The 24,771-nt window shown below is 26.5% G+C and overlaps 1 protein-coding gene across 1 annotated transcript in view; it reads right to left on the reverse strand.

Moving 5' to 3' along the window:
- Positions 1-24,771, reverse strand: part of LOC100214314 (rabphilin-1) — an 85,235-nt gene that overhangs the window by 14,511 nt on the left and 45,953 nt on the right. Inside the window, exons 9-11 of the mRNA XM_065807015.1 lie at positions 22,369-22,448; positions 4,238-4,315; positions 346-455 (exon numbers count right to left, since the gene is read on the reverse strand). Of these exons, the coding sequence (XP_065663087.1) occupies positions 346-455; positions 4,238-4,315; positions 22,369-22,448 (268 nt within the window). The remainder of the gene's footprint in view (positions 1-345; positions 456-4,237; positions 4,316-22,368; positions 22,449-24,771) is intronic.

Genomic DNA, 24,771 nt, shown 5'->3' on the forward strand with positions numbered 1-24,771 from the left:
AGAGAATTTTTGGGAGAGAGAATTTGGGTGGAGAGAGAATTTGGGTGTAGAGAAAGTTTAGGTTAGAGAGAGTTGCAAATAAGAATAAAAAAAAATGTACAACATGAGATTTTAACTCCATAAAAAGCCTAATATACTATCATTTTGTTATTTTCAAAAATACCTAACAATTTTTTAAACTTCTCATTTCTCTTGTTTTTTAAAAGATATCCATTTTTAAATAGTAACAATTAAATAGCAATGGATTTATTAAAACTAAATAAAAAAAATTCAAATATATATATATATTTATATATATATATATAAATTAGTTTTTCAACATAATGGTTATAGTAAAAAACTTACTTCAAACCTTTGCTTCGAATATCCGTTTCTGATATACCATGATAAACAAGAGTTTCATTAAACACTGGATCAGCTGTTTTTTTTAAAGTAGAAGTTCTTTTTTTTGTTGCCTGCCAGGGTTACAAATAACAAAATAGGTTACAAGATTATTCTTGTTGTTAGTTACAGAATTAAAAAGTTAATAAAAAAATCACATAATAAATTTTTGAAATTTAATAACTCATACAACCTTTGTTTAATTTTAAACTTTTAAAATTAATTTCAATATTTATAAAATTAATTTAAAATGTTCATGTTAAAAGCTAATCTTTTAAATTATTTCTAAATCTTTTTTAAGTTACTACTGTTAAGAATTGAGCTTGTAATGTAAGTATTTAGAAACTTCAGTTGTGCAGTTTTAAGGGTTTTATGCATTTGGAATGTTTAGAATGATGTTTATGCTGTATAGAAAAATTTGACATTTCTGTCATCAAAGAAGGCATGGTTAGCATATTTGTGAGTTTTTCGTTTGAATACATGAAACATGGCTATATTAAGGGCTTTTCATTCTATACTATGTAATAATGCTTCAGCATAACTTCTTTTAATCTTTTTGGACTAAAAGTAGAGTAAAGTTATTTGGAATTTATGTTATTTTAAAAAATAACTTGATGAAAATTCAATTTTATACAAAAGATAATTATGTTCATGTTTTAAAATTACCATTGTTTGATATATTAACAATAACAGAAATAATTGGTTATGGACAAATAAAAAATAGCTACATCACGTGAAACTTGAATATCATCAACATATATTCAATTGTCTAACTTATGGAAGATCCTAGGTCTTTGTGAAACATTTTTTGATTTTTTATTTGGTCATATAATTTAAAATAAGCCCTTTTTTTTGTATAATGATCCAAAATCTTTTCCTTTTTTTAAAGAGATAAACTTATTTAAGAGATATACTTAATATATTTAGGAGATATATTAAAGGAGTGTTGATTGTAAGCTTTGAGACTGCGTTAAATAGCAGTTATGACACATAATCTATTAACTTGATTCTTAATTAGTCTTTTTCAAGTTTTTTTCTTTTCGTTTCATTTTTTTTCAAGTTTCTTTTTGTTTTGATTTATTCAGTTTGTATGCATAAAACAAAAGTTTCAATATTAGTAATAATTTTGTTTTTAATTGATGTTCTCTGCAGAAACACAAAATCGTGACCTAGAGTCAAACACCACTTACTCTATTCAAAGTAAGATTAGACATAGTAGAAATTAGACAGCAAAATTCGACATAGTAGATTTAACTTAATTTAGTTTGGTTTTTTGAAACTAATTCATTTTCAAAAAGTCTGCAAGCGACCTCTATTAGGTTGGTAGTTACAAGAAAACAAAGAATAGTGTTAAAGAGTAAGAAAGTGATTGATAGAAAACTTGAAAGACTTGATAACAGTGTGGCGTAGTGTGGTGCAGGAAAAGATGAAATGGTAGTGAGTTCCAAAGTAATAAAAATTGATAGGAAAAAATAGATGAACTAAAAAAAATAGATGAACTAAAGTTTTTAGAGCCTAAGGGGACAGATACGTTAAAAAGAAGCAAGTTTGCTGAATGATGAGTCATGGGAGAATGAACTTTGGTATAAAGAGATGATAGCTGGTTTAAGTAGTAATCATGATAGTATTTGAAAATATAGAAAAAGATGCAACCTTACAATAATGGGAAAGTGGCTTGAACTTGGAAGATAGAGCAGGTCCAACTGTGTTTACAATGTGTTTTTGGATCTTGTCTAGAAAAAAAAGAGGATCGTAAGAAGAACCAGCTCAATTATGACAAAATCATTTTATAAAGGAACGAACAAAAGAGTATTATATATATATATATATATATATATATATATATATATATATATATATATATATATACATATATATATATATATATATATATATATATATATATATATACATATATATATATATATATAAATATACTTAGATTTCTTCAAAATGCTTATTGGACTCGTGATTCAATTCAATTTGTGAATCAAGACTTGCTTTGAATCGTGATTCGATTCGAAACTAAAAATAGTGATTCGCAGGGCCCTTATATATATATATATATATATATATATATATATATATATATATATATATATATATATATATATATATATATATATATATTATATATATATATATATATATATATATATATATATATATATATATATATATTATTTTGATGAATAAAAACAACTGATTAGCGGTTTTAAAGTTTTATGCCTGAAGGCAATAATATCTGCCATGAATACAAACAAAAAACATAAACAAACTGTTACAAAAACATAAAAATTACTATAAAATGAGTTCAGACGGGATAAACAAATCTTAATTAAAAAAAAAAAAAAAAATCAAAAAGTTTAGCCCTGATTGTAAGGGCTTTTTTAAAATCAGGTCCTAGAAAGAATATAAAATCTAAGAATCATAAAATGGCCTCAGATATGATTACAGATACTCCAGAGGAAATTAAAATTGAAGAGAAAGAAACAAAAAAACAACCAAAAAAAAGTGTTATTATGAAAATTAAAAACCAAAAAAACGAACATAAAAACAGTATGTTTCATTGATCCTAGTGATACCATATTATTGCATGATGATGCAAGCTCAGATTATGAAATACAATTCATTTTTATTAATTAATGCAACATTGTGGCCTTTTATAATTCTTTCTATATTTTTTGTACAGCTATAGGTTACTTTAATAGTACTTCAGTTAAAAATTTTGTACCATTTATTAAAAGGAGGGAAATGTATATATATATATATATATATATATATATATATATATATATATATATATATATATATATATATATATATATATATCACTAGATATACTCAATGGCAATAAAACATGCTAAAAAAACGCGCTAAAAGGTGACAGTTGTGTTAAGGCAACTATTTGTCGTCACCTTAATGTTCTGACTTTTGGCTTTTTGCTTGTGCATTATAAATTAAACTTTACCTAGCTTTAAGTATCTATTTAAATAATATAAAAAATAAATTTTGCATCCAACTAATAACTTTATTGGGAGATATGGAAAATGCAGTTTGAGAGTGTTTATTGTATAAAACGGCAAATTTGCATATAAATACCATATGGTGACAGTTTGTACATTTGATAGTTTTTAAGTGTTTTTATATGCATATATTATTATTTTTATGATCAAAAACAATATTTAGGAGTTAGTCAACTATATTTATTTATTTGCAAAACTTTTAGCACATAGTGTGTGTATAAAATGCACGACTAAAAAATATAGATTTTTTTAGAGGTGATTTTTCTTTGACTAAAACTCTTATTTTTTTCTTAATGCCAAACACAAAACTTAAAAACGACACAAAGATTTTTAATATATTACATTAGGCTCACGTCTTATTAACTTAAAATCATTTATTTCGCTAACATCTGTTAAGATTTTCCTTCATAGTTGCTGACTTTCACAGTGATGTTTAACATTGAGGTGAAAAAACTGAGTAAAATCAACAAAAGAAAAAACGTTAAGGTAACATTTTTTTTGAATATCACTGTGGGGAAGCGTGACTTTCTTTTTTTTGTGGTATACTTTTGCGCATGTCACTGTAAAATAGATCTAGGAGTGTATATATATATATATATATATATATATATATATATATATATATATATATATATATATATATATATATATATATATATATATATATATATATATATATATATATATATATATATATATATATATATATATATATATATATATATATATATAAATATATATATATGATATCGATTAAACTTGATTGATGTCTAAAATTATAAGTGAAGTTAGTAATGTAAAATAATTTTAAAGACGTTCAAAAAGAATACCTTATTAGCTTCTGGTAATAAATATGTCTTTACATAGGGAAAAGGTAACTTTCCTTTCTCAACATCACCACACAGACCCTGAAAAAAAGTTAGAAAAAATTATTGTTAAATTTAAACCCGAAATTTTATATATATTTATGTATATATATTTATCAAAATAAAATATGTAAATATTTTTTATATATTTATGTATATGTATTTATTATATATTTATGTATATGTATTTATACGAAATTTTTTATATATTTATGTATATGTATTTATTAAAATAAAATACATAATGAATATGAATGAAATAAAATCCATTATAATATTGACGGAAGGCTCCATAATAATATTGACCTCTGTCTCTGAGGTTCGGAGTATTTTGAACCTCAGAGACTTAATTTGTGATTTTAGAGTTCCTCGTTAAATTAAATTACTCTGGAGTCCTAGATATATATATATTGTCTTTTACAAATAAAGAAATATGTTTATCTTGAAATAGCAGGATCTGATAAAACTTTGTATATTTTCTGAATCTTTTTCTAAACAAAATGTTAAAACATTTTTAATGTTTTAACATTTTGTTTAGAAAAAGATCCAGAAAATTCAGGGATAATACCTCAATACAGAGGTATTATCCCTGATCACACTGATCACTGGTTGCACTGATGATCTAATTTTTTTAACAACTTAAAGTAAAGTAAATCCATTAAAAGATTGCAAATTATATGAATCAGGAAAATAGGAAGGGAGCGAATTCCAAAGAAATGATGTTCGAGGAAAAAACTAGACGAACTTTTAGAGCACTTAGGAACAGTCACAGTAAAAAGATGAGTTGAATGATAAGTAACACAAGAATGAATTTTAGTAGATGGCTCAAGAGGCGCTAACTCTTTACAACAGCACCCATTATAGTAATTTACCATTTATAGGAAAGATGGATTGAGATCAACATTACGAGATTCATTATCAAGAAGCAACATTACAATGATGTGACAATGGTTGAAAGTTGGCTTCAAGTGCAGGTCCAACTATGTTCATATTGCATTTTTGCATCTTGTCTAAAAGAGAAAGGCATCATTCACTCCAGATATGGCAACAGTATTACATACAAGGATAAATGAGAGATTTATAGAGATAAAGAATAGAATCCAGAGTAAGAAATTGGCGAGCACTAGTGTTAAAGTGTTCTTCATCAACCCTGTTACTGAAGATGAAATATCTAATTTCATTAAAAAATTACACTCATAACTCAGAGAAGTCTTGGTTCTAATATTATAACTTGGTTCTAATAGTATAAATATACTTCTTTTTAAACTTATTCCACAATTTGTTTGCTACTTTGAACTATTTTAAATAACACTTTTTTTTTTTGTTAGTTCACCTCCTCAAGGCCAAGAAGGCCACTACAGACAAGGAGGCTATTTAATTGTTGTTATAACCCTCTTTTAACTCTATAACTCCGAAACACGAACCTTGAGGAACAAAGCTGCTGCAGGGGGAAACAAATCGATTTTTTTTTTATAGTTTTATTTTCAAGTCTAAAATTTATTCATATCTCAATAAATTACTTACAATTATGACAATTTGACAAAATGACAAAATGTAATTTTTAGGCAACAATTCTATAAATTTAGTATTCATAAATAGTTAAATTATAAAGAAAATCCATGTAGGAAATTAATCAATAAAATCAAAAATAGTGACACAATTTAAAAAAACATGTCAAAAACTTTAAATCAAATTGGCGAAAATTTCCATTTTTGTGTATGCATAATTTTAATCTTTGCAATGACATTAAAAAAGGTACTTTCAAAATGTTTTTCATTTAACAATAAAAAAGTAAAAAAAAAAGTTCAAACAAGTTTATAAGAGTCAAATAAAAGTAAAAAAAAAAACAAGACAAAAAAAGAAACCAAATTAAAGTAAAATTTTCAAAACAGAAAAATAAAGATTTTTCTATAAGCAAAAAGTATTGTTATCGAAAAAAAATTTGTAAGAATAATTTTTTAAATTATATTATTGTTAATATTGTCATGTATTTTTGTATATTTGTAATCTGCTGTTTGTATTTGCAAATGAATATTGCTAAATATATTTATTATTTACACTCTTCTTTACAAATTGAGCTGTTATATTTAGAAAATGTTATTTATGATTTATACATGTTGTTCACTGTTGTTTAGTTAATATATGTAACATCATTTAAAATGTAAAAATGTATGTATAAATTTTTTATCTGTTAACATATATTTTTATTTATTTTTCTAATTTATGTTTGATTACAATATTGTTTTCTCTCACATTTTTTAATTAACATATCTTATTAAACATTGCGTTATATCACAAATTAATTCTCTCGCATTCATTCATTTTCTTTTTTTGTTAGACTTGCTTTTTATTATTATTGTTCGCATTTTTCAAAAAATTTTGTTTTTTACTTTTATGATTTGGTTTGCTATCTTTATTATTTCTATTTTTTTTAATATTTTTTGAAATAACATAAACTAATTTTAAAATTTATTTACATTTGGTTGTTTTATACTAAATATTTAAATAATTAATGTTAAACGTATTAATACGGCTGTTTGATTTTTGCTTTATTTGTTAATTTTGTTAAGTTGTCACTCCATTGACTAGCTTCTAATCTTTTTTTTTTTAATGTTATTCACCTCCCCAAGGCCCAGAGCGCCACTACAACCTAGGAGGCTACTTTATTGTGGTTACAACACTCTCTCAACTTTTGAACTCCGAAATATAAATCTCGACAAATAAGGCCACTGCACGGAGAATCAAGTTTAGCGTGATTGACATGGTGAAAATCAAAATCATAACTTCTTGAGTATGAAGCAAGCATTTTAACATTACACCGCTAGAGCATCTAAAACTATATGAGTGACACATAACCTTATGTTATAAATTATAACTAAATTTCTAATTTTTAATTTCATAGTTAAATAGATTAAAATTTTTTAAAATAATAACCTAAAGGAAAATATTTAGTGATGAACTGTTAACTAAAAACTGATTTTTTCCAGACCTATGGATATAGATATATATATATAAAACTAAAATTATCTAGAAGAAATTAAAATAATAGACAATACAAGCAGTTGAAAACAATCAAGTATCAAAAGTCAATAATCCTCCACAACCAGCAGCACATCCTAGCATTATTATTAACAGGAACAGCTTTCAAAATATATTAGCAATAATGGATGTAGATGGTGATGATGACGCTAATATTCCTTAATATTCCAATATAATATATAATATTCCAATATTCCTATAATTGCTGAGAAAAAAAATCCTCAGTAGCATGTTGATGCAAAGATATCAAAGTGTAAAGCAGAAAGTAAATTAAATAAAACTTTTTCAGGTGTAGTAGGACCTAATACCAAACCATTTTCATCTAATCCATTACAATGGTTTCAGAGCTGAACACTTTCCGTACTAGCTCATAAGGCAAAAAATATATTATTTATTCCAGCATGTTCACTCCAGTCAAACACTTATTCTTTACAAAAGGTACTACTGTTGCAAATAATCGAACGGGACTAATACCTAAAAATGTTAAGGATTTAATTTTTTTACACAGTGCAAGGCCAAAATTTGAAAATATATAAAATTATATATATATATATATATACATATATATATATATATACATATATATATATATATATATATATATATATATATATATATATATATATATATATATATATATATATATATATATATATATATATATATATATATATACACACATACATGTATAGATATACAAAGGATGGGGCAGAGGAATTTACTTATTTAGTTACTCAATAAAAATAACGATATTTACAAATATAATCTATATTCTTAAAACAACATATAGGATAGCATTGGAAATTCATGTTTATTTAGTTTTAAAAATTGTGTCAGGCAAATAGCTGGCATTATTTTCAATCCACTGTCTCAATCAATTTTGAAAGTTATTTTGAACTCTCTGCAGCATATCCATAGGTATGTTGCCAATAGTGTGACAAATGTTGTTCTTCAATTCATTAAGGGTATTGAGACAATTGTTGTAGACTTGAGGTTACCCCACAGGCAGAAGTTGTAGGGGGTTAAATCAGGCAAACAAGTTTGATGTGTCCAGACAGTCACTGTGACTTTAGATCGAGACATATCGGTCTGAAGTCACAGTGAATGCCTGGTTGTTCTCTTAAAAAACCATGGATCAATTATTTCAACATGCAGAATCAGGCACCAAACAGTAAAATGTTTTGAGTGTAAGGAACGATGATGAAGCTGTCTGGGGTTAATTGGGCTACAATAACACATGTTCTGCTTAACACATCCCGAAAGGTGGAAGTGGGATCAGTGAAGAAAACTATGGCATCCTGAGGAATGTTGAGTAGCATCTCACATGCATTTTCTCGAGCAGAAAAATCACAGGGGCTTCAATCCTGTACTACTGTTAATTTATAGGGATGGAATTTTAGTTCTTTATGAAGGATTTGTCTGATTGAACAAGCAGACATTTCAACAACAGCTGCATGTTTATGACCAAAGCGCTTAGGAGAAAGAAATACAGGTTGCATCTCTCCTAAAGCATATATATATACACACGCATATGTGTGTGTGTATATATATATATATATATATATATATATATATATATATATATATATATATATATATATATATATATATATATATATATATATATACACACACACACACACACACACACAAACACACACACGTGTATATATATATATATATATATAAATTTCAAAGTCAAAGAATAACTTTTTAATTTATGCTGTCACAAGTCACTGTTATAGGCTAAATAAGCTGAACAATAAAAATTAATCAGGTACATTTAAGCCAAATGTTTTACTATTACTCTATGACCCAATTTACCACAATTGAAAAAATGAGAATACTATGTAACCATAAGTATACTCTAATGATCCTTTTCTACAAATATACACAACAGAACACAATTTGTTTTTACAATGACTTCAGTATTAGGATCACTGGTTTTTCATTCTTTACACTAACATCATAATACATTGAGTTTTTTTTGTTCTTTACACTAACAGCATAATCCATTAAACAATAATCGATTGAGTTTTTTTCCGCTTACTATTATCTTGATGATATTTATTTTTTATCATAACAGTACATATAAATGCTTTTTATCATTAACATCACATAAAAATCTTGTTTAAAACAAAACATTCTAATGACGGTGTACCATTAAGGTGTTTCTTTCCAATAATTTTTTGAAATTATATTACATGGATAATGCTATAAATAATGGGAAAAACACATCTTAACATTTTAAAAAATTTTTTAAAATCATCTTTTTTTTTTTATAACTTATTTTTAAACTTTTTTGCTTACAACAAGGCTGCAAGCAACCACTATTAGAGTTAGAATTTACCGGAAGAGAAAAGATGAAGATTGTTGAGCAATATAATGATTGACTGACGACTTAAAAGATTGCATATTATATGAATCAGGAAAGCAAGATGAAGAAAGAGAATTCCAAAGAACTGATGTTTGAGGAAAAAAATTAGACGAATAAGAGATATTGGAGCACTTAGAAACAGTCACAGAAAAAGGATGAGACTTAATTGAATGACAAGTAACACGAATGGCTTTTAGTAGAAGGAACAAGTGGCGCTAGCTCTTTAGAGCAGTGCCCATTATAGTATTTGTAAAAAAGAGAAAGAGAAACAACATTATGAAGATGTGATTATGGTTGAAGGTTGGCTGCAAAAGCAGGTCCAACTATGTTTACAATGCGTTTTTGCACCTTGTCTAAAAGAGAGAGAGCATCATTAGAAGATCCGCCCCAGATATGGCAACAGTATTCCATACAAAGCTAGATTTGAGATTTATAGAGAATAGAATCCGGAGTAAAAAAGTGTTGAGCTCAAAAAAGAGATGCAACGTTAGCGGATGCTAATTTTGCAATGGACTTGATATATGGTTTCTTAGAAAGATCGGAAGTAATAGTTAATCCTAGAAGATGAAGGGTAGATGACTCATCAAGTACATTACCATTCATAAATATAGGAAGATCTAAATTATTGCGATGATGATTGGCTGAAAAAAATTAAGTTTTATCTGAGTTAAAGTTCTCCAGCCACTGTGAGCCCCATGCTGTAGCAGAAGTGAAATTCTTTTCAAGCTCAAATGCCCCCTCCAAGCAATCAGAGAGTGTTGGCTTCTTATCATGACAAGAATAAATGGTAGTATCATCAGCGAACAATGCCACTTTAGATGTGAGACTATCTGGAAGATCATTAATGTAAAATAAAAAGAGTATAGGCCCAAGGATTGAACCTTAAGGAACCCCTGAAGTTACAGAATTAGAAGAAGAGTGCAATCCATCGATAACAACTTTCATACTATGATTGGAAAGGAAGGACTGAATAATCTTAAAGATGCTACCTGATACACCGTAAGAAGAAAAAAATCAAAATCCATATTGATGATCAGAAAGTAAGTTATTAGATTCAAGAGTAAGTGTTAGTTAAGCTCTCCAGAATTTTTGAAGATAGGGATAACAGATGCTGCTTTCCAGCAGGCTGGAAAAAAAGACTCTGATAAGCACTTGTTGAATAGTTTTGAGAGTATGGACGACAGCCGCAAAGAACACTTCTGCAAAACTATAACAGGTATGTTGTCCGGGCCACAAGCTGTATAAAAGTCTAAGCAGGAAATCACGTTATATACAGAAGCTGGAGTGATACAAATGTCAAGCAATCGATCAACCTGTTTGACGACTAGATCAGGTAGAACACAACTAGTGGAATCAAGAGATAATATTGTTGAAAAGTTCTTAGCAAACAATTCAGCTTTATCTTTAGGTGAGGTGACAAAGTCTGAATCATACAAGAGAGGTGGAATAACAGATTTGCCCTTATTATTGATATTATTAAAGATTCTCCAGAAGTCATGAGAGCCTAATTTTTGTGATGAAATATGAGATTTTATGACCTGAGAATAGCGGGCTTTGGCATTAGACAAAACCTTTTTACAAGGGTTTCTAGCAGTAATAAACAGATGTCTGTTTTCTGGAGAACTGTTTTGCTGATAGATATGGAAGTAACGGTTTCGATTGGCAATCACAGCAGCACAATGTGAGGAAAACCATGTGGGAGAGTGAGGCTTGACCTGGAATCATCGAAAGGGAACAAAAGATTCCATGCCAGCCTGAATCCACGAAGTTAGGTAAGAAGCACATTTGTCGATAGGAAGACGAAAGATTTCTACTCAAGGGCCATCATGAAGAAAATCACGGAAAGAGTCCCAGTCAGCTTTACGGTAGTTGTAAGAGGTATGATAATAGGGAGACTCAGGTGATGAAGAAGAAATAGATATTTATTTTAGAGAGATCAAACTGTGATCAGAAGCACCGAAGGGTGAATGTGGAGAAAATGAGCATTGACTAGGATCAGAAACAAGACATAAGTTGAGTAAAGAAGGTAAATGATTCGGGTTGTCTGGAAAGCAAGTTGGAAAGTTGAGTATTTGAGTTAGAGATTGAGTAAAACAAAAGTTGTGGGCTTAAATGCCTGCAGAACCACTAAAACTAGAGCCAAGCCATTCAGTGTGATGAGCATTAAAGTCACCGACAACAATAATATTGGCTAATGGATAAAGAGTGAGGACTTGGTCAATTTGATCAGAAATAACATCAAAAGAGTTCAGTCTTGAGATGAAGGAGAGCGATATAGAACAAAGAGAAAGGCGATAGAGTGAGGTGGTGCTAAACAAAAGCAAATGAAAGAATAGTCTAATATAATATTACGAATGTAAATGCCCAGGCCAAGCATGTGACTATTGGAGTCTTTACGAATTAAAGGAAGATAACCATTAACACTAAGATCGCAAGATGAGACAGCTGAACTCAAATTAGTCTCATAAAGAGCAAGTAGGTCTGGTAAACTTTGCAAGAGGTAAGACTCAACAGAAGAAAAGTTACTTCGAAGACCACAAATATTTGTGAATGATAGGTTTAGAGAACTTGGTGATGATGATGGTTTTTTGTGTTTTATAGTTTTTGGTACTTTATTCATTTTAAAATTAGATTGAAGAACTTGACTCAAAGCATAGAAAGTACTCAGAACACTGTTTAATAGCCCAAGCAATTGCTACATTACTATTAATAAACCCGTAATAAGCTGTAACAAAGGGCTTTAAATGTGGCCTAGGCAACGCACATCAAAAGTACAAACAGGGACACCATTCATGTGCAACATGGCACTGTTAATACTTTGATATTTTTCAGCTGTTGATGGAATCAGCCTCTCTGAGAGCTACCACAGAGTCTGAGAAACCTGACTACCAGCCGGCCTCAGAACCATAAAACTGAGTTTTAGAGCTGTACCCTCATTTGGAGATAATAAAATGAGTTGCCTAGTCATAAAAATAGAGACACAAGCAAAATCCATGCATTGAGTCAAGAAGATCCAGCATTCAACATCTTAAACTGGAAACAATGTATTATAAATACATCTGCGCCAGCCTAATAGATGAAGAATGGATGTGATGCTGATCAACAGATAGAACTTGTTTACCCCTTAAGTCTTATCCTAGGAGGTCTTCTACAAGACATAGCCAGATGCGTTTAACATCTGCCCAAGATGAGCGTTTTTATTAAGATACCATCTCTTGCCTTTAATCAACCAAGAGCCCCAAGGCAGGGGGTGTTTTAAGTTGGAGTTGGCTTCTCCTAGCCTTTGCCTAAAAAAGTGTATCCTACAAGGCAGCAGGACATGAAGCAGATTGTACTGGGTTAGATGTTACCAGTAGCAGAATAACCTGACCTGACATATAAAGGTCGCCATCTTAAAAATATGTTGTTTTTTACACTTTTTTTAAAAAAAGCAATTAATTTTATATTATGTTACTTGGTGTATATATCAAAGGTTATCAGATGAACATTTGGCCAAATTTTCAAAAAAATTGTTTAATATCTAAAGGTGGCCGTATTAAAATTATAATGCTACAAAACTTTTTATTTTTTAAAAAATTAGTAAAAATTTAATTAAAATTCAATCATGCTACTTTTAGGCATTAGTTTTAAGAATATTTATTAACAAAGAAAATATTAATATAAACAATAGTATATTTTAAAACAATAGTTTTAATTTCAAAATAGATGGATTTTGCTTTCTGTGTTGTTCAATAACTTGAAAAATAAATTGACGCTGCTCTTTATTTTGTGCACGATTGCGGAAATAGCCAATAAGCTTATTTTCTTTTTGACACTCAAACAACCAATTGTTCAACAAACTTTTCCGCAGTTCAATAGCCTTAAAACAACATCCATTCTTGTGAATTTATCTGAAGTCATTCTTGATCATTTATTAGCCCTAATAAATTGAAAAGAAGCCACAATCATGGCCATTTAAAAAATAAAAAAAACTTGAAAAATTTATTATCTAAAATTTGGGTTTCAAAATTAAAAAGGCTTTTGGTCTTGGAGTAGAAAAAAGTTTCTTTGTCATCAATGCTCTGCTGAAGTCTGACAATTTTTTTTAAATAAAGATACAATAACAAGCACTTTGGTTAAATACCAAAAAATACCAAAAAATACCAAAAAGATACCAAAAAAATACCAAAAATGTTGATCAACAAAATCACAGCAGTTGGAATATCTGAATCCTCCTCTTGATACTAGTTCATTGCAACAATCCTTGAGCAGAGAAATTGAATTGGATAAAAAAGCCTAATAAAATTAGTCATGCAATGGATCATAATTTTAAAAACATGTTTTCTAAATATATATAGAATATGCAGAAGTATTGCTTTTTGAATATAAGTGTAAATAAGAATATCCAGCTAACAGATGTTTTTGAATATAAGTGTAAATAAGAATATCCAGCTAACACATGTTTTTGAATATAAGTGTAAATAAGAATATCCAGCTAACACATAAATTTTAGGCACTTGAAACTTGACAAGTTATTGAATTCAGGGTGACCAAATAGGAAATTTTGATTATTTTTTCTGAGTTGCATCATCTTAATATAACTGCTACAGTTAACATTTAACGTTGTTTCGCTTTCTTTTTAATAGTAGTTTTTAATTAGTTACTAGGCTTTTCTGAAATTGAAAGAGAGTGTTCTCAAAATGCACGCGGTCATTGGAAAAAGACCTTTCAAGCAAGTTAAAACTTTTTATGTTTTGGAATTTAATTATTATTTATTAGTTATAGTAGAAATATTGTATAAAGAATCATATTAAGATAAATAGTTATTGTTAAGATCATATCATAATTGAAGTAAGTATAGAAAATAGTTTAGCAATTTATATATGACATCTTTATTAGATATAAAGTAGAAAGGATCACTGCTTTTAATTTTTTAAATTGTTTACATTTTGTTTATTTTAGTTTTTCTTTTAGCTTTATTTTTTTTTAGCAGTTTTGTTTTTATTGAGCTTATATATTATTTTTCAGAAGGAAAATAGAGGTATGGATGAGGCCTAATTATTTTTCATAGAAAAAGTTATACTAATGCTATTTCCATAAAATTGGTTATTACTACTTTGAAATTTCTGTGATGCTATTAACTATTTTTGTTCTTTTTTAGAAAATCTAGAAAAATAAATTAAAATTTTATGTCAACATTGACATAACATGTCACATGTTATTGTATTTAAAACTTAAATTTTGTTATAAGGATTACAGTTCTTATGAAAAAAAAATGAAGGTATATATATATTTTTGTATATATATATATGTTTGTATATATATATTTTATTTACTTTAAATCTTTTGAAATTTTCTCTGTCATTTAAAAATTTTTTATTTGCACATGTTTATTGTTTGCATATATGCTTTTTTGAAAAGTATGTGTATGTGTATTTTGATAAATATGTGCTTTATGGTTGTTTTATCAATGTGTTTTTATAATAATGTAAAGTGTTTTTTTATTGTTTGTGTATGTGTTAATATATGTTATAATTATTTTAAAAATATGTATATAAGGTTAAATATATATATTGTGTTTATAGCTGGTACATATGTTTATATTATGTTGTTTCCATGTTTTCAAAGTGCTGTGACTTGGTAAACGTGTAGAGCAAGATTTGTCAACCTTGCCTGCCAAGTAATGTACTTGTAGTAGAGGGTTACACGGCAGTGTTTAGTGTCAAACTGTTACTGCTTTAGGTCTAGGTATTTTTAACCCTTTATTATTAATTATTCTGAAAATAAATAATAATATATTTTAATAACATTTTGCGTAATGTTGTTACTTATGTTCTGTTATATATGAATGTTATGTTACTTAAGTTATGCTATATGCATATGATATTAACTTACGGTGTGTGCTATTGTTGTGTGTTGTTGTTGTGATGTTTTATTTTGTTATCTTTTGAGTTGATAGACATTTAGCTTACCTTCATGTTGGTGTCTAGTATGTAAAATGATAAATAGGTAATTTCATTATAAAAAATCACTCCTTTTAATCATTCACTAAAAGCCAAGACAAATTATTTTGCCATATATACAATTTGTTTTATCTCAATTTGATTTTTTGTCTTTAGTGCTGTTTATTACATGATTTTGCTATAAATATTTTGGAATCATGATGTACCAGCATAAATTATTTTCTAAAAGCTAACATGAAATAATAATATTTAACAGCTACTACTCTGGTAAAACACAACAGTTTTTCTCTATAAGGTATATTGATTTTCATTTTTTGTATTTAATGTTTTTCTTATTTACTTATTTGTTACATTTTTTATTTTAAATTTATCAGATGATCTATTTGTTGTACAGAAAAACAAAATATTGTAAAGTTTTGTGAATTTTTTAAAAATGTTTACTAATAATTTTTTTAAAGAAATAATATTTAAGTTTGCAAAAAAGGGTTTACAATGTTTTTTTTTTAATTTTTCTGTGTTAGCAGTATGTTAATTATTAGAGTTTCAGGTTTTTAATAATTTTTTTTATTATTATTTACTAAGTTAATTTTTCATCTCCTAGCTGATATATTTATTTTTTTAAAGTTATAAGACTATTGTATAATTTATTTTAAATGACAGTTTGTTATATATAGGCTTAGGCGAGATAAAATTAATAATCGACAAAATGCTAAAAATGCTGCTCGGCAAGCAGCAAATAATTCAAACCCAAATTTAGATGAAAACAGTATTGGAGAAAGTAAGTTAAAAAGCATTTTTACTTTTTAAAAAGAAATAAAAATAATTTTTAATATATCTGTTTTCTTTGTAGTAGGTTTAAATTTCAGGTTTTTAAAATCTTATATATTATAATCTTAAATATATTTTATTTACTTAAAAAATATATCTATGTTAAATTACACTGAGTTGTAGAAAATAATTATAGTTTATTGATAAGGTTGTAGACTGTTAGAGCAGATTAAATAGATCAAAGATCTATTTAATCTGCTCTAACAGTGAAAATTTACTATCAATTGTTTGTTTGTTTTTCTGTTTAGTTGACAACAATGAAGTGACAGGTAGTAAGTTTGATAGGATTTTTATTTTTTATAAAGTAACTAAAATGTTTTTTAAAATGTTGTTGTTGACTTTAAAGTAAAACAGTAGGTTTTTATAATTTTATACAATAAGCCGGAGAACTAAGGTCTTACTTAAAATTATATTGTCAATAATACAGAAAAGTAATTTAAAAATCTTAGTAAGACACATTTTTATTATTTTATATCAAGTAAGTTTAATTAAGATTTATTTTCTTTAGCTGATCAAGAGAGAGAAAGGTATTAGTTACATTAGATATTGAATTTATTTAAAAAAAATTACATAGATATTTTAACGTCTATACATTTAAGTGCTTTTATTGTTTAGACACAGAATTGAAGAGTGAAATAAGTCAGTGTTTTTGCTATTATATATTTGTTAATAGGAATTTGTTTATTCGTACTGAAACTGCAGCTTTAAAACTTCATGTACTTTAGCTTTATTTTATTTTTTCTTCTTGGAGAGTTGGAACAAAAACTAAGTATGAAAGATATGATTAGTATAGTTAAATAAATGAAGCCTTTATATCAGTACCTCAGAAGTCAACGGTCGGTTAACATATTTTAGAAATTGTTCAGGAGAGAGGAAATAGTAAAATAATTAGTTGTTATTGACTTATTCTTGATGGTTAAATTTATGTAATTTTTTTCATGTTTTATTTCATTTGTCTTAAGGCGCATGAAATATAATTTTGACAAAAAATAAATGAAAAGTTAAATAAAAAAAGTAAAAAGTCATTTTTGGACAACAGACGTTTTTCCTTTGAACATTGTGGGGACATCAGACCTTTTATATTGACCTAACTTGGTTTCACATTGTCGTAGAACAACAGTCTTTATACCTCTATAGATACTGAAAAACTAAAAAGGTCTCATACAAAACTCATTTTACTAAAAACTGGACAACCAACCTTTGTCTTCTGTAAAAATATTAACATCTAAAGTTTATTTTAGTTTATAGTTTTGGTTTAGTTTATAGTTATTTTTAGTTAGATTTAGCTTCAGTTATCTTTTTTCTTACTTAAGACAACTTTATGGAGGAAATGAGGGGAGTAGGTAAAAAAATTATAACTATATATTTATTTATATGTAAATATTATTTTATCGATTATTCTGAGGTATATTTTTTTGTCTTTAGTGTCTGGTAGAAGCATAACTGGTAGGGCTGTGTTTTATATTTTATATATTTTGTATGGAGAAATATGTGCAATAGGTAAAAGTATTATTTAACAAATATGACATTTTTAACTGTTCACGTTTTACTCATATTTTTATTAGAATAAAATTTTTCACATGTTTAACCCTTTTTAATTTACTCTCATTTTTTTAAAAATATTTTTAGCATCGTCATCTGTTACCTGTAAAAATGGTGAGGTTATGCTTTATATTTTGATTAAATAAAATTGCAAATATTTATAACTTTTATTATATTCTTCTATTTGTAATTTTAGATTCGTTAACATTTAAGCACTACAGAAATTATCGCTCCGAACACCCAGGGCCTCTCTCAGAAAGATTCTGCAATAAGTGGTGCAGTAATGGCGGTATGGATGAGCCCTCCTTCAAATGGAGGGCTTATCCGTACCGAGGTGTTGGGAGAACAAAGAAAAAACAACAACTAAAGGGTTGTAAATGTTTTCTATCAGTGAAGATATTTACAACTTTTTTGTTACTGCTTTTTCATCAGTGATTTTTTTTACTAATGCAATTTTTTTTTTTTTAATTTTGTAATTTTTTTTTTAATAATACAGGCTTGGCCGGAAGCGGGAGCGATCGCTCTCGATCGATCTTGTTTTGTAGTCATTTTGAGTCATTTAAGTTTATGTTTGTCCATAAAACAAAAAAATTTTTGTTTTACGGACATACATGGAGACATACATAAACTTCAATGTTCTCAAAACATTTTGGTGTGGAAGAATAAAAAGAATATTTGTGAACACTAAAAACTCCATAAATCTACGAACAAACTAATTCTATTGGTTCAAAAAATATGCTGACTAAGCAAAATAAAGTTCTAGAGTTTTCTGTTGAATTGTTTTGAAGATTGCATTTTTCGAAATTAGTTGATATTTCTAGCATAAATTGATTTAAGAATATACTATCAAACGAACTATTACTTTAATACTATGGCTCATTCTCGGAGCCACATCTGTAAAGCCGTAAATCTTTTAAACTAATAATTTTTGTTTACATAAATAAATGTTTTAAATACATTTTTTAAATTGTCAAAATTTTGAAAGTTTATTATTGATTTTTATTAGTATATTCTTATTTTTTATTTAAAAAGTATGTGTTTTTTATGTAAATGTAATTTTGTGGATCTGTTTTTTATTCTAATATAATCTTTTAAAGCAATTTTTACGATTTATTTTGTAAACAAAAAGACTTTCAACAATAATTGCGCTTTCAATGAAATTGTTAATAATCATCGAAGTTAATAAAACTAATTATGAAATAAATATAAAAGAAGTTTCTGGTTACTAAACACAAACATGCATACCAAGAAACTCGTGTTATGTTTATATATATGTATATATATATATATATATATATATATATATATATATATATATATATATATATATATATATATATATTTAGAAAGATATTAAATATAAATAAAACTTTTGAATATTTTTGTTTCAGTTGCCATTCTTACAAACTTGTTATACTTTAACTTAAAGTTACTTTTTTCTGTTTTAAATATCAATTAAAATTAAAAAATCCACTCATCATAAACAACATCAATATTTGAAGCAGTTCCGCTTTCTCTTCATAAAGTATTTTTAACCTATTAAGTTGATTTCTATCTAGTTAATTTAATTTCCACAGTAACTCAATGATTTAATTATTTGATTTGTTCATCTCACTAAGAGGAATTTTTTAAATATGTTAAAATTTTCATGCAAAACATAAAATTGGTATTAAAAAATTAACTTTTTAATTTATAAAATAATTTAGGTCTTTTTTTATATTGGAGGCCTTTTTTTGCGCCACAGCGTAAAAATGACTAAAAAAAAAGTCTTTTTAACTATTTTGGGGCCCCTAACATTGCGGAGCCCGGAACTATAGCCCCTTTAACCCCAACCCTCCTTAATCCAGCACTGGAAATAAGACACGAGTATATAAATAAAAAATATATTAAACTCTTTAATAAATAAAAGGACATTTGTTTCCTTATTCAGCAATCGTAAGATGTTACTTAATACAAAAAATATCGCTTAACTTTATAAAAAAATTATAAAAGAGTGAATTTTCAAAAATATTGTTTTAAACGTAATTTATTTTTTCACATTACAAGTTATTTTCTTTTTCTAGTTTATTTTTTTTGTAATTGTCTCTCATCGGTCCAATTAATCTTTTTTGTCTTTTTTAATTAAAAATTTATTTGTTTTTTCACCAATTAAACTTAAATATAGTTAAACTGATTCATTATCAAATTATCATAATATAATGATGCTACATTCTATTGTTAAATTAATTGGTAGTTTAATTTATTGAACTCACTGCTTTTAGAATTTACTGTAAGCCAAGACAATATATTTAGCTATATAAATGCAATTTATTTATATCTCAATTTAATTTTTTATCTTTAATGTATATAGTTTGGCTCCTTACACCATTTGTTATTTTGCTTTTTAATTAAAATATTTTAAATCTATTGTAATATCTTCTATATTATATCATGACAGCAACTGAAGTATGACAACACGTTACTGAAAGCAGGTAAATTGTTTTCCAGTTGTTTTTTTTCTTTTCTTTAATGTATACTTATCTGTTACAATTTTTATTTTAGGTTTGTCATATGACGCATTAATGCAATAAAAAAGATCAAAGTTTACATATTTTTTTAAATTTGTTATACACATGTTTGATTGTAAACTAAATTTTTTTTGCTTGAAACGTATTTGTACTCAATTGCTTAGTTATTTATAATAAACTTAGTCATTTTTAATAAATTTATTTAGTTGTGTGCATTTAACATTTTTAAGATAGCAATTTTCTTTTTTAAAGAAAGATGAATTGAAGGGATACCAAAAAATTAATAACTCCTGTACAATATAAGTTAACTTCACATTAATCTTAAATTAAAGTTTATGTCATAAAAAATATCACAAGAATTTAGTTTTAATTTTTCGCCAAATTAAAGCATGGTGTTATTATTTTGTGTCAGTAACTAAAAACGTATTGAGTTGAACTTAGGAATGTCGAGGAAAATGGTTCTGCCTTATACTGATATGATCTATGTCAGTTGTAAATTACTCAAATAATGTTAAATAATTGGTAAATTATTTTACCCCATACTTTTTATGTTATTTTTACATAGATGGATTAATTTTTTCAATTTGAAGGTGTTTTTCTAAAAGGGTATTAGTAAAGGTTTCGCAACTTTAAATTGTGGAAAACAGCCACTATAAATTAACTATGTAACAGACTGACCATAACCCATATTACGGGTTGCTTTCTGCTAGTAATAATTAAATATTCTAATAAACTAGTTTTAGTATTATTTTAAAATTTTAATTTTGGTAACTGATATAACATCCAGCATTAATTTTTCATAATTTTATGAAAATATATTTACATATATACAGATATTTAATTTGCAATGCAAACAATTAAATCAAGTAACAACTTTTAGTGGTCAATTATGTTCAAATATACATTTAGCATACAAAGCTACAACGTCAGGTTTTTTTTTTGGTAAAAATGTCAAAAAATAAAATATAATACAGCAACCTCTAGACATTAACTAAAATAATTTTGAAATTTGGCCAAATGTTTATCTGATAACCTCTATTATATACACCAAGTAACATAAAAGAAAATTAATTATTTTTTAAGTTGTTCAAATTTAAAATTAATAAAAGTGTGAAAAACTCAATTTTTTCAAAATCTTTTTTTTTCAAGATCAATTTTTCAACCTCTAGATTTTAATTTTAAAAAAATTTACAGACTTATTTTTTGCCCAATGTTTAGCTTATTATGTAAGTAATGCAACTATTTTTGAAAAATTATCAGGAATGAAACACCCTTGTGTACTGTGAGCTATTTTTAATGCTCTTGACATGTTAATTCAATGAGGACTAAAAAACAAAAAAAACAAAAATTGTTAAAAAAAGACTGATTAAATAATAAGACATTAAAGAAATATTTCAAGACTTATTTAAAAGAGAATATATTAAATTGTATTGGTAATATTAAAATTTACAAAGATTATCTCGGTTGACACCTAAAAGCAGTGTTTTAAATATTATATATATTTAAATAATTTTATATTTATATATATAATTTTTTAAATAATTGTATATTTGTACATACAATTTATTGGATAGGGTAGGTACTAGTATTGAACAAAATTTTTGCGTGTATTAAGCGCAATTAAAAACTTTTATCCAAAATATGAAACTAGTAATTTTATGTAGTTTCCTCTATTCCAATAAAAAAAAAATATCCAAAAATATCCCCCCTCCCCCCCAACAACAACAAAAAAAAATGCAACATGAATATTGAAAATTCTAATTTCAAATTTATGTTTATACATTTGTATGTTGCACTAACTGTAAAAAGATAAAAATATACATTTATAGATGCCTAAATAATTAAAATAAATTATTATACCTTGCAATTTTGTATTATAACATGAAGCTCTTCTGTACTTGCATCATATTTAAGTGTAAACTCAATCATTCCAATTTTACCTACAAAGAATTAATTATCAAATTAATTAACAATACAATCTGCTCACAATAATATAATCTGCTCACTTTAACTTTTGAAATGTTGGTTATAATCTCATCACTATTTTAAACAAAAAATAAAAAATAAAAATTTCTGCTTTGTTGAAATTTTTTGGGGAAATAAAGAAGTCTGAGGACTCAATATATTATTGAATCTTTTGGGGGAAAAAGAGTGGTCTGAAGGTCCAATATATCATTGAAAGTTTTTAGGGAAATAGAGAGATCTGAAGACTCAATATACCATTAATATTTTTTGGAGAAATAGGGTGGTCTAAACGCTCAATATATTATTAAACATTTATTAAAATTCTAATGATTGCAATCACACACGGTTTTTATAATTTCAAAAACTCACACTTATGCATATTATTTAAAAACTTCAACAAACATCAAAGTATTTCATTTATTTTAATTGTAACAAAATAGTCAAAATGCTTAAAATTTGATTTTTAAAATCAAAAAAAAAAAAGTTATAAAAACTTTGATTGTTAGCTGCAGTAAAGCCAAGGTCATATTTACAAAACACTTTTGTAACTAGTTATTTATAAACTTTAATAAGAGTAAATAAATGCAAACTTAATAATCTTGTTAATGCACTAGTGGATATTGCAATGACATCAGTTCAACAAACTAGCTATCACCTTATTAATTACCAAACTTTTAAAAAAAACCTGTCAATCTATTTAATCTTAATGTAGTTTTATAAAAAAGAATACAATCTCTACAGTTTGAAGTACAGTTAATCATGAATCTCTCCTACAGCTTGCAGAACAGTTATTCATAAATCTTTCCTATGTCTTATGAAATTTATTTTAAATAAAATTCATATGTTTAGAAAATAATTATCACAATAACTGGATTGCTACATACTGACTAAATCTCATACTTTAAACCTTCATTAATGAATGGCTACATACTGACTAAATCTCCTGCAAAGTACAAACTTTGGTCAATTTATCAAAGAGTATAATTAAATTCTTTTTTTATGCATTTATGGTTTCTTTCAACAACATCCTAATAAAAATAACGATAGTTGAATTATATAATATATAATAAATGAATTATATAATAAATAAAAAAGTAAAAAAATTTTTATAACCATTTTATGCTTTGCGTAGTTTAAAATATTTTGTAGTTTCATAGTTTGTAAAGTTAAAAATATTTGAAACAAACATTTGAAACTTCTTGATTTAGATGAACAAAAGAAATAATCGTTGATTTACTATAGAAACAAGATTTTTCTTTTTTTAGCAGCGTCTTTGAAATGTTGAAAATTCTGCAATGCTCCAGACCAACAGTGTGCCTAGAATGTGGTTTTTTGAAAAAAATTCATAACTCCATTAATTGGTTATGAAATTTTGTGAAAATTTGAGCATATTTCTTTTATGGGTCAAAGAATTTGATTCTGAGATTTAATTTTACCTGTGTGTGCTGTCTAACCCAGGGAATGGGGCAACAGTGGGAGAGGCGGAGAGGCGCCAAGAGTCATGCCCCCACTTTTTCTAAATTTTTCAAATAAACTATAAATAAAAATTAAAAAAATTTTTTTTATTTTAAATTTGTCTGCCATCGCTACCCACTATAACAATTAGTGATCAACAAGCTACTAGCTTGCTAAGTTGCTATATGGTCAACTTACACAATTTTGGCATGTGGTATGGCTAATATATAGGTAATTGTTGACTAATATAACTTTTAAAAAAAGGATATATATTCCAAATCAAATATATTTAAGTTCAAAATAGTTTAATATTAAATACTAATACACACAGATATGACTTGTTGATTTTATATGATCACAGAAAACATTCTTGAATTATCATTTTTTTCTCACTAAGGACATTTTTTACATCTAATTTATACCCTCTTGTGGTATTTCCAAGTTGTCCACATGTTCTTCAATCAAAAGTCTTTTTTTACTGAATTTTTATTTTATTGGATCTGTTCTTATTTTAATTCTGAAGTTAATCACATGTGTATTTATTTGCAATGACATCTGTCTTGCCTTACAACTTATTCCTGATTTATAAGTTTTTATCTATGGTGAACCCATAAAGAATACATACTAAGTCATTGGCATCACTTCTGGAACAATTGCGGTAGTGGCAAAAAGCTCCATAATCCCTAACCAATAAATCTTTCATTTTGTCATTAACCATACTTATCTCTGTTTTTACAAATATTTGTAAACAATTTTCTAAAAAAATAGATTGAGTTTCACTTTTAGATAGTTGACTCAGAGTTGGTTTAAAATACTCCTTTAAAATTTCCCAATTTTCTTTTC

Source organism: Hydra vulgaris, chromosome 10 (genome assembly GCF_038396675.1).
Source record: "Hydra vulgaris chromosome 10, alternate assembly HydraT2T_AEP".
In the NCBI taxonomy this organism is placed as follows: domain Eukaryota; kingdom Metazoa; phylum Cnidaria; class Hydrozoa; order Anthoathecata; family Hydridae; genus Hydra; species Hydra vulgaris.